Below are 12,103 nucleotides of genomic sequence, written 5' to 3'. Positions count from 1 at the left end.
CATGTATTTGAAAACAGATTAGTTGCACTAGAACATGGTTTGTTTATTCATTTATTGTTAACGTAAAATTATTTTTTATTAAATCATTACTTGAGAAACTAGTTAATTAAAGTTAAAATGAACTTACTGTTATATGTACTTAATATGTCTCCTATCTATTTGTTGTCAACCTACTCATGACTCTTGCTGCCTACTCATATGGACAATGCATGTTGCCTGTTCATATGCTGCTGATGAAATTCATCTAAAAAAAAAAAAAAAAAAATCAGTCAGTTGTTCCTGCATCTCTTTGGAGGAAGAAAGCCTTTTTCAAGTTTGGGCAAAAGCTGAGGTGGCTTAAGAGAGCAGAAAACTTGACTTGTACAAGCAAGTAAAGTTACTTGTACAACAAGTAAAGTTGTACAAGTAAAGTACAACTTTACAAGTAAAAAAGTCAACTTTTTTACTATATAAAAGTAAATAAATTTTAAAAAGTTATGCATTTCATTTCAGAGAAATGCAGAGGAAAAAGAAGCCAAATGTAAATAAAAATCCTCTGATCTGACATTTGAATCTTCTTCTCGAGTTTAAACTAAGAGATGTATCTGTTATACAATAATAGAGCAGATTGTGCAGATTGTGCTCTGTGTACAAAGAGTTTTTAACTCTACATTGCTACTTTTCTGTCTACTTCTAAATCTTTGTTTCTCCTTTCCTCAGTTAGCTTTACTAGGAGACACAACATTCACAAATCTTCTGCTCTCCTTACTCCAATTGTTCCCAGAAGTGAATATGTGCTGATCAATGTTCCCTCTCCAGAGCAAACATGGCTGAATATTCATTCCGTCTTGAACCCAATGTGACCAGATGGATTCTGTTCATACACATTCCTCTGTGGAAAGTCTCCTTGTTTAGTATTCTGTCCAAGTCTCTGAAAAGTGTACACACCACTGTCACCAGGGAAATATGGAAGACTGGAGACGAGAGGTGAAGAAGAGACAGCATGAGCATGAAGTAGAGAGGGTTGAGTCAGAGGAACGTTACAGTGATGGCAAGTCAAGGTGACCGCTCTGCCAAAAAAAAAAACAAAAAAAAAAACAGGGCATTTATGTAGTTTAGCTCACAAATGTGATCTGGAATAGCTTAGTATGTATTTAAAGATGTGCAATTCCTTCCTAAAAAATATATTTTTAAAAGACATCTAACAGCTTTTCCTTCTGTTGTCAATCTGTCTGAATCTCGTACCCCAAACACCAACCCTTTACCTCCATTATTCTTCTGTTTACTTTCTCTTTCACTTGCCCCTGCCAGCTCTGCCTTTAACATCTTTTCTGAAACACGTCCACTATCTCTTCTTCATTTTCTTCATGCTGTTTTTAGCAAATAGGTCTGTGTAGATACAATATTAAATTCTGTTTGTCAAATTGCTACTGTGCCCCTGGTATTTTTAAAGATGTTCTTTATTGATTATCACGAGTTGATAGTTTTAGTTTAGATTACTTTTTCTGCCCTTATGGTTCATATGTCAGAGTTCAGCCTCAGAAACAAAATGAAAAGAAAAGTAATTTCTCAAAAACAGCCAAACACTGAACTGAAGAAGAGTAAAAAGGTAGTTCAAAAACAGACATAACCCTAAGGCCGGGACTTTAATGAAATAATGTTGATTAATTAATTACTTAGATTTTAATGCATTAAAAGTTGTAAAACAGTTAATTAATTTTTTTTTTATTTTACGTACAAAGGTTCCAGATGGAACATGGTATTTGTGGAACACCAGTTCAATAGGTGACATTCTGACGCACAAGCTACATCCGAAATCAACACCGAGGGTTAATTTCTACTTCAAAAAATGATCTAATAATAGATCTTTCTGAGCTGGAAAGGTCTATTATTAGAAATTGAAAATGCTGCCTTTTTTGTCTATATAGTCTTCAATTAAAATGCAATTAATTAAATAAAATGCAATGAATAAATCTTAATTAATTGTGGAGTACCTGGCAGACTCCACAATTAACTTGATAATTTATTTATTTTTTGAATAGCCCCAAAAGTAATAAAAACATCTTCTGAAACTTTGCATAGTATATGTAGAACTTGTACATTTCCCCCTGGATTCCTGTTTTTGTTTTGCTGTGATTTTTGTAAGTTTTCTTCTTCATTTTCTATTAAACATTCTTCATCTACTTTGCTGCATCTGCCCTTCTGCTTTTATGTCCAACTCAACCACTATACAACAAGATACTATCTTTTGTTTTCCACCTCAAAATTATATACTAAATTGTGTTGGTTCATCACATACATTGTTAATGAAATATGTTGGACTTTTAGGTTATAATCCAAAATACAATTACCATGCAAGTCAGTCTTAATGCCAGTATTTATGTTAGGCTAGTTTTCTATATATGTTTGCAGATAGCAAACTGAGATCACTGCCTGCCTCCACTACTTGAAACAAACATAGAGAATGTCCTATTTGCCCAATGGGGTGTAGAAAATAAGCTGCAACACATCTTCTGTACTGTCAGATAAAAGAAGCCACTCAGGCTGTTCCCATCATGCTGGGTTGATTGCAGGTAAAAAAAGAAGCTCTTATTTCCTCTTAAATAAGCTTTCGCCCGAGGCCTGAACTGTGCAGCCTGTAGAAAAAGTGTGTTTGTGCAGAGATCTCTACAAACTGATTGTGTTTAAGTGAGAAAAGCTTGCAAGGTCACAAAAATATTTCCATAGACAGGTGCTTCAAAGACACAGAAAAACACATTAATGTCTGGGACAACAGAGCTGGGATTCAATATGGCTATTTATAACCAACCAGACGACAGTGTAGAAACATATTTATTTTGCTTTTTGAGACCTTTGACTGAGCCTTTTGTGAAGTCTCTTCCAACTAGCTTGGTCCTCCATCACCCTAAACCACACAGATGTGAATATTTATTAAGCTTTTTGAATCAGATGTTTTTTCCTTCATCTGTACTTTGTGGTTTTAGTGCAACAGACAGATCGAGATATTAAGCTGGGCATTTGTACCATTTAGATTGCACAGTCACACAATTAGGAAAGCATATTTGTATTTTGTGACAACTTTCTTCATAAAATTTAGATTAAAAATTTACACAAGCTACATCACAGATGAGCTCTTTATTCCACTGTAAATATGAACATGTAGGGTCAGAGAAAGGGAGCCTAAGAGTCTGTAAGGCTGTGTAAGGAGTGAATGGCAGGAAAAGTAGGAGGCATTCCAACATGTTGCTTCTTGGACACTTCTGTTAAGGTCAAAGGTGGGATGTAACAAAGTTCAAGTATTTCCTTACTGTATTTAATTACAATTAAATTGTTCTAACCTCGCATGAACTGACAAGTAACATTGATAACTGCGGTCGGGGGCACATGGAGCGCAGTGTCACCTGCCAATGTCCCAGGTAATGTTAAACTGAACTAATGTTAGCGCCATGTGAATAAACTCTATCTCATATTAACATTTACAGTTATAGTCAATAAATTAGTATATGGGTTCCGATGAGGCTCATTTGTCAGTTTTTGAAAACAACTTAATCAGGTATTAAATATATCTTTCATTGGACCCACATTTCTGCATTAAGGTTTTCTTTATTGGTCTGGAATATAATCAGAAATGTCATGTTTTTCACTAGCTATAAGCAACAAATCATCCTCATTAACAAATAAAAGCTTGAAAACAGTTTGTGGGGAATTAATCTGTGTGATGTGTTTAACTTGTGAGCTGAGTTACTGAAATTCATGAACTTTTCATAAATATTCTAAGTTATTGAAAATGAGTGTTAAGGACTGCGAGAGCGACGCAGGTCATCCCTGAAAATCTGATGCACAGAATCACAAATCTAAATCTAAACTGTCACAGAAAGTAAATGCAATAAAAACATGCTTTATCTGCAACATTGTTCATTAACATGGCACGTTGCTGATGTATTAAATTAAATATGATAGGTAGACATTTAATGATATTGTATTAGCCATTAGGTTATATATTCAGCAAGTGCATTTACTTTTAATACTTTAAGTATTTCTAAAAGCCAGTACTCTCTACGTTTACTTAAGTACATTGTTTGAGTACTTTCTCCACAACTGGCACAGGAAAACACAAACAAATTTGAACTGAGAATCCCCCCACCCACCCATTCTGTTACTGCATGAATAAAGTAGTGCATCTTGTTTAAATTAGTTGAACAAGTGATCCAGGAAATCTCTAATTAGATTTAGAATACAAGACTTTCCTTGCAATAACCATGTACACTGTAAAACATTTGAAGGTGGCTTAACTTGAAAATGAAAGTCCACCTGCTGCAATTTAAGTCAATAAGAAGATTTTTTGATTTAAACTCAGAAATTAAAGTTCATGAAGTTAATCTGACAAGAGACAAGCTATCTAAACATTGTTTTATTTTTTAAGTTTCTTAATCTTGAATGGTGAGTTTTAACTTAATGCTGCAATCTAAAGCAAATAATTATTTCACAATATGCAGGGAAAAAAAACTTCCCTCATCTGAGAGCCACATTTCTCTGTTATTTTCACTCACAATATCAAGTTAAAATAACTACTTATTTTACTTTAGAATAATTTTAATACTTGTTTTAAATTGAATGAACAAAATTTCTGATCTGATATTGAATTGTATTAAATATCACAATGAATTCTGCTCTGAAACATGTAGTGTGAACAGAACATCATCCTCAAGCTAAGCAACCTGTCAGTTGTATTTAAATAAGCATTTGCCTTAACACACTTCCATCTCACTCACGGTGCAACACGGGATATAAAAACATGCTGCTAAACACACTGGGAAATAGTTTCCTCTCCCGTTTTTTCTCTTTTTTCATTTTTTAAGTGCTAACCTAAAAACTCTAGTTTATTCAACTCTTGGAGGTTTTACAAAATGCATAAAAGATAAGTTTATCTTTCATAAACACACACTTATGTTCAAAATTTAAAACTCTCTAAATTTATTACATTTATTTGACTTAAAGAGTAGAAGATAGAGTGACAAAACTAAATACAGTTCAAATGTTTTACAGTGAATATTTAATATCAGCCAGATGCTTTTTAACACATGAAGCAGCAACTGAAACTAAAGACTGATTCTCCTGATATTCAAAACCAATTTGTAGTGAATAGTTTGAAACTTTGGAGCTTATCACCTTTTCCACCAAACCTCTTAGACTCTCAAAGGATTAGGGTTACCATAATTATTAGCATGCAAAGAAAGAAAGAAAGTGTTGTTAATAATGAATAACTATCAGCATTCCATGGTTTTAAACAAACTAGTCAGATTTTGCAATAAAATAAATCAAAAATTAATATATTAAAGCATGACTACCTTGTATGCCATAAAACATTGTCCCAGTCAGTTTTGAAATTGGTTTAGCCATTTTTTGATAGTTATTTAAGTGGATAAAATATTTTTCATGACTCATCAAGAAAGAGTTTACAGAATCTAACCCCATGTATTAAAATAATCAGCAGCATTAAAGTTAGTTGTTGTTTTCTGTTTTTAAAACGGAAGCAGAAGGAGCCTTTACTGTAGTAGCAGAGCAGGAAGACAGAGTGAAGCTCATCGGTGCTGAAGAACTTAGAAAAAGGGATGAGGCTCCCTGGCTACAGAGGAGAAAAACTGTCCCACACTGCTGCTGTTTTAGGTCAGGACAGCATGGTTCACTGCTTCCGCCTCATCCAGCAGTCTACAAAAACAGCCATCTACTCAGACCGTGCTGCACAAATCAACATATTCCCACATGTGTGAACCCCTACTTACCTTCACCGCCTCTGTGTGAGAGACAGAGTCAAACACCGAGTCGTTCGCTGCTACTATCTGGTCCCCGATCCTCAGTCCTTCCCTCTCGGCCGATGAGCCCGGCTCCACCAGCGACACGTAGATCCCCACGCCGTGCTCTGAGCCCCCGCGGATGCTAAAACCTAGACCTTCTTGGCTCCTGGAGCGCGTCAGGGTAACTTGACGCACTTCTCCGAAGAGGCCCTCGCTGAAGAGCGGGGCCGTGGAAACAGTCGGTTCCGGACAAGTCGTCGTGAGAGGCTGCTCGCAGACTGAGCTGATATACGACTGCAGAGTGGAATCGCCCTCATCTCCGAAGCTTTCCGCGCTGCCGTTGCTGGGCAGCAGGTCTGTTTTCAGGTAGAGCCCCTCGGAGGTGTACTGGTCAAAGAGGAGCTGGTCGGACCTGGGGATGACGAGACGCAGCATGGGCAGCAGCTGTCGCTTTGCGGGCGTGTTGAGAATCACTTTGAGAGTCTGGACCAGGTCGTAAACGTTGCGTTTGGCGTGGTAAACATTTAGACAGTGGATAAATTGCTCTCTCTCCAGGTCACTTAGCAGCACATTGAGTGTGTTATGGAGCCTTCGGACATTTGTCGAGAGCGCACGGCTCCCTACGCCGGCCGAGTTCACCGATGTGTTGGGCGAAGCGCGCTCCAGATCAGCGCTCATCCTACCGCATAACGGAGAAACAGCGTGCCATGCAGTCCTGTGGACGGATCGGGCATTTGGTCCAGCGCCGGTCACTTCACGTCGCCCACCAACAAATTTAAACAGCTCCCCGAGCTTCAGGCATCAACAGGTGACCGGTAATATATGTGCGTAATGGCGCTGGAGTGCGCTCAGCTTGTCACGGAAAGAAACACATTTTCCCATCTGAGGTCTACGTTTCTCCAGCTCCGAAATCAGAGGGCAACTTGCTGCTCCGTCCTCTCTTTATTGCAGGCTCAACACTAGCTGCACCGGGGTTCTGAACGGGACGCACCGCTGCGACTCTGATTGTCCGGTGAGATGAAATATATCAAACGCAACAAAAACTGTTTTCATTCATGTGAATCTTCAATAAGCCTATTTGAAAAACCGCATAACCATATTCTAACTATGAATATCTCTACGAAAAGAGAATCTTCTCCTTTCTGCGACGAAGCTCTCTGTGAGCGCAGCTGGAAGAGAGCGCGGAACGGGTCGCGCTCTGGAGTCTTTGTAGGAAATGACGCAAGTTTGTATGACCATGGCAGTGCGTGTTGCTTGGAAACTACCATACGCCACTCACCACTCTTTAAATGAAGACTGAAGCTAATGTCACACAGCTGATTGAAAGTACAGCAACAATATGAGCGTTAAAAACAGACCAGGATAAGTGATGATGATGATGATGATGATGATGATCATGATCATTGTTGTACTATTATATAATACAATTTTATCATGGCATTCATGTCATTCATATTACATATCTCCCCAAATATTATAAAGTCCAATCAGAATCACTTGATCATACTGCATGATGCTTATTGAGTAAATGCAACACATCCATGTGGAAGTGAGAGTGGAAAAAAACGATTCCCTTGCAGCAGAACCTGGCTCAGTGGAAGTTGTCAAGGTTCAGATCTGGACACAGTGCAGAGTCAGCTCTTTTAAAATTTCACTATGAAATCAGCCGGGCACCTGATGCTACATGTCCATGTACTGGTACTGCTGGATCCCACAGAGAGACCACAGAAAATTGGATCTTTGGAAAATTCAGTTAGTCACAGAATTTTCCATTCTTTTGATCTGTCCTGTTTTATATCTACATTCTGGCTTCAGGATCTGTCAACGTGAAACACAATCTGTTTTTTCACTGCTATGCTGATAATGTACAAATCTTTTCTACCATTTTAACCCAATGAAGTCGCTAACTCTCTGTTAAGCTAATGAGATGAGATGACTGTCATAGCTTCATCTTACAGATCAAATATAACGTGTAGACTAAAAAAAGTCTGTAAAAAACAGTAAAAAAAGGTAAAACATCCAATTCAAGGGAATACTTTTTATGAGCACCTGTAAAGCAACAGATTCCACAGTCACCTAACTGGCCACTGTAATATGATTTATGAGTGCTACTAAAAACAAGTTTATGTCATGGACTTTTTACTGGATCATAGTCTGCTCATTCTCCTGCAACTCTATGTCCAACTGACCATGTAAAAAAGCTGAGCAACTGTGGATAACGCAACTGTCTCACTAGAGTAGTGTTTCTGAATCCCGGTCCCCAGGATCCATTTCACAGCATATTCTAGGTGTTTCCCTTCTTCCAGACACCTGACTTGAATAAGTGGGTGATTAACAGGCTTCTGGCATACAGAGGAGGTCATGCAGTCATTTGAATCAGGTGTTCTGGAACAGAGACACATCTAACACACGCAGAACTGATGTGGAGGTTCATTAGTTGAATTCAGGTAAAAGTGGAACCTCTTCATCTTTCAGCTTCCCTCCCTGCCTCATTTGCACACATGTTGTCTTCTTCTGACTTTCAGTTCAGTTCACATCATCCTCACCAGGCTGCTCCCCACAGATACATAAGGATGCCATCAGAATGTCATATGAAAACAAGATAGTCAATGGAGACTCCTTCCTGACTTCTTATCAGCCTGTCGTGATTTTAACCAGAGACTGAGAGCTGATGCCAGACACATTCCCCATCACCTCCCTGAAGACATCTGTCACTCTGATCACACACTTCACACACCTCACCACTATCTCCCTGGTTGTACATGTCCTGCCCGCCCTCACATATTTCTTTCCCACACATAACTTCCTCACACTTCAACATTCATCTCTTTTCATCTGATCATCTGCTGCCTCTAGAGTCATACAGACACAAAGCAGCTTCTTCTAACCTTTTCCATCAACATTGTCAAGGCAACCACCACTTCAGCAGAAAGCCATGCTGCTGCTCATTATCTAGTAAGTGTTTACCCTCTAAAATCTCATATGGTTTTTAGCAAACTGGCCATCACTCTCCACTCTTTCCAACCTCTTCATGGTATGTCTTATCAATGTCACTCCTCTGTATTTATTCTTAACTCTTCACATCACCCTGTGAAATAAATGTGAACTACTCAACATCTGAGTGGGATGGGACTATGGCTGCTCCATCTGGATTCAGGTGACAGTGGGTGTCTGTCTGTCATCTTTTAGCTGATCAAGCTGCATTATAGCAGTTATCATCTCCCTGTCAAACCCAACCCTGAGGCTATTTTTAAGCATCTATTATTAGAATACCAGAGTTTGTCTTCCTCCTCTCGACAGTTAAGAGCCTCCTCTGTCTGTCCCATTCACAGAAGGAGACTGCGAGGAGAGATGCTTGTCACTTGCCAGGAATCTGACTCCTCACTATGTCAGCACAGCTGGGCCTTTTAGGAGCTTTTTAAGTCAGGACTTTTGAAAACAAAAATTACCATAAATTACAGCATTTCAAATCATCATGCAGTTTTCTTATTGCTTCAACAGATTTAGTTTACTAAATGTTTCTATTGCATTTTGCTTATTTCAGTATGTGCTCATTTCTAAACCTTTGTAATGTGATTAGCCATTTTCTCACTATTTGTTATGTTTTTGCATGTCATTGGCAGAGGATTTGATGTTGACGTTGACTGGCCCTCTAATTTTTCTAAGTTATCTCTAAAGAAGTTGGCAAACTCTTTGCAAGCCCTGGTAGAGTGGAGTTCAGATGCTACAGTCATAGAGGCGTTAAGGCATTGCAGCAGTTGCAGCTATCCAGTCTGTGTTTGCCTCCTTAATGGGGACATGGCACTCCATGCTGCAGACAGATGCATATGGCACAGGTTTGGCTCATTATTTTTGCAACTCAGTCTTGACAGGGCTTCCTTCCTCCCTACACCAAATAATTAATCTTAGTCTGGCTTAGTGTAGTCTGGTTTGTCTGTTTTCTCACTGTCCTCAAACTTCTGGTCAAATCTTATATCATCACATTTTACTGTGGCTCTGACATTTTCTTGTACCAAATACACTGTTTGGTATTGTGGCACAAAATATTCAGTTTGATATCAGATTATAACATATGTTTGCAGACCTGGATGCTTTCTTTGGAAGAAGAGGCTTAAATTTTCAACACATCTTATTCCAGATATATTAACAATACAGGGGATTGTTATTGCATGTAGAACAGAATCAGTATCTACAGTTTTAGTGGTGCTTTCCTTTGTTTTAGTGGAAAAGTACAGTTTTTTATGTCACTGATGCTATAAAGTAAATTTTTTGCTGATGACTGTTTCTTAACAGTGCCATAATATGATTCTCTGAAGTTACCTATCTCCTTAGTGTTGTGTTTGTGCAATTAGATTATCTTCACTCTTCATAACCTCTGTGGAATCTATGACTTTAGCCAATGGGTACAAAAGAGCTATTGCTAAGAAAAAAAGTGGAAATCATACTAGTCAGAACTGACTTGCTTGAGGAGTTCAGTCCTCAAGAAAATTTAAAACTTGTCACAACATTGAAGAGATACGCCTTGAAGTTCTCAGCAGACTGGCTCAGGTAACTTGCTGATGGGGATTGCGACTGCTATGTTGGAGGAGATACTCGCCTCTATTCTAAACTCATTTAGTTTTCTTTTTCTGTACTGTGGAGAAACAAAGCCGCTATGGAGCACAGTATGAGAGGTTGTACATATACAGTTTGTACTATGCACTACATGTATGATGTACTGTATGTGATGTGATTTGCACTGGAAACTCTGAATAAAAAGTAAAAAAAACAAAAAGATACAGAAAACCAGGAACAGAACACAGTTAGCTGTAGTTGGAGACAAAGCTGAGCTCTAAATGCTGTAATAATGTGAGAACAGATGTAGAGTTAGTGGGGAGTCATGGCCTGAATCCAACATATTTATTTATAGTTAAGAATCATGATTCATACTGAACAGCTGGCTTTAGTGAGTCAGATTTTGAGCATGTTGGTTGAGAGCATAAAACAACCTGTGCTGAACTGGTACATGACTAAAGAAACAAAGTCCTGTTTCCCAACTTCAGTAATCAAGTTAACCTAATGATCAGTGGTAAATTGTCAGCTTATTTAAGCCTTACTTGACTGAAGAATCAAATATTGCAAACAAAGACGGTGATGTTTGGAACATCAATTACAAGGATCTGGGATTGTTTGAGTTTGGTTTTGGGTTTTGTCATTTTTTGTGTGCCTTAGTTTTTTATTTATTTATTTTTTTTTAGTAGTTCTGCCTCATTCCATTTCCAGTTTAGTTCTTTCTTAGTAAGTCTAGTTTATTTATTGTTTCTAGTTATTCTTTGTCTGTATACTTTATTTATATTTCTTTAGTTTAGTTATTCTTTATATTAGATTAATTTTCTAGTACCCTGTGTATTCTCTCTCTCCTCAGTCTACCTCCTGCTCCCTGCAACCCGTTAGCTCATCAGACCAGGTCTTTTGTTCTGCATTCTACCTCCCAGTATTTAAGCTTGTCTTTTTCACTCACTACTCTCCAAATCCTCATGTCTACTCTTGTCACTTCTCTGTTGCAACCCTGGTTTCCCTGTGCTCGCCTCTTGTCTACTTCTGGATTTCTTTGGATTTAATATTTTGTCTTTTGCCCAGAATACTATGGTTTTTTGTATTTCATTTTCATTAAATATTTTTTATCATTACTCTTTGCCAGTGATGGCAAGATGAAGCTTCATGAAGCATTGAAGCATTCCATCCAACTGTTCGACTCATGAGCCGACGCACCGAGGAGATTCATTTGCTCCACTGTGACATCAAGTGAACAATAAATGTAAAATAGGCAACGTGAAAACAACGTGACAGTGTTGTATAAAGTACTGAAATCTCAGAGTCAAGTAAAAGTATCGGTACCTCTCCAAAATATGACTTTTACCAAAGTCCAAGTCACTGACTGAAATGTTACTTGAGTTAAAGTCTTAAAGTATCTGAAACTTCTTGTACTTAAGTATGGAAATTACTGTAAAAATGGATGTACTCAAGTAATGTAATGAAAAGTACAAGTAAAAAGTAAAACAAAGCAAATGCAGTTTGAATGACATTTTTTATATTTTGGTAAACTTGTCAGATACACTTAAAATAATGTACACAACCAAGTGCAGGCAAAATTAAACCTGCTAATAGATATACCTGCAGGCATCATTTAGTTAAGAAAATTAGGTGCTTTACCTATAGCACAAGGTTAACTTAACCTGCTTTACAACTGAACCAGCTTCTTAGTATACCCTCCAGGACAGAAAATACAAAGTTTTTGTAAGCCTTAAGTTTTCCCTTCAAGTAAGGTCAGTGCTGAAAATGAGAAAAAT

At 37.9% G+C, this 12,103-nt stretch overlaps 1 protein-coding gene across 2 annotated transcripts in view; it reads right to left on the bottom strand.

Annotated features, from left to right (window-relative positions):
• Positions 1 to 11,594, bottom strand: part of LOC116729394 (whirlin-like) — a 54,683-nt gene extending 43,089 nt beyond the window's left edge. The window contains exon 1 of one of the 2 annotated variants that reach the window (XM_032577899.1): positions 5,763 to 11,594. In XM_032577899.1, the coding sequence (XP_032433790.1) occupies positions 5,763 to 6,452 (690 nt within the window). In that variant the 5' untranslated portion in view covers positions 6,453 to 11,594. The remainder of the gene's footprint in view (positions 1 to 5,762) is intronic. The other variant, XM_032577897.1, reaches the window with a different exon arrangement.
• Positions 11,595 to 12,103: the final 509 nt, after the last annotated feature.

Source organism: Xiphophorus hellerii, chromosome 12, assembly GCF_003331165.1.
Source record: "Xiphophorus hellerii strain 12219 chromosome 12, Xiphophorus_hellerii-4.1, whole genome shotgun sequence".
Lineage (NCBI taxonomy): Eukaryota > Metazoa > Chordata > Actinopteri > Cyprinodontiformes > Poeciliidae > Xiphophorus > Xiphophorus hellerii.
This window is presented reverse-complemented; position numbering and strand designations above follow the sequence as displayed.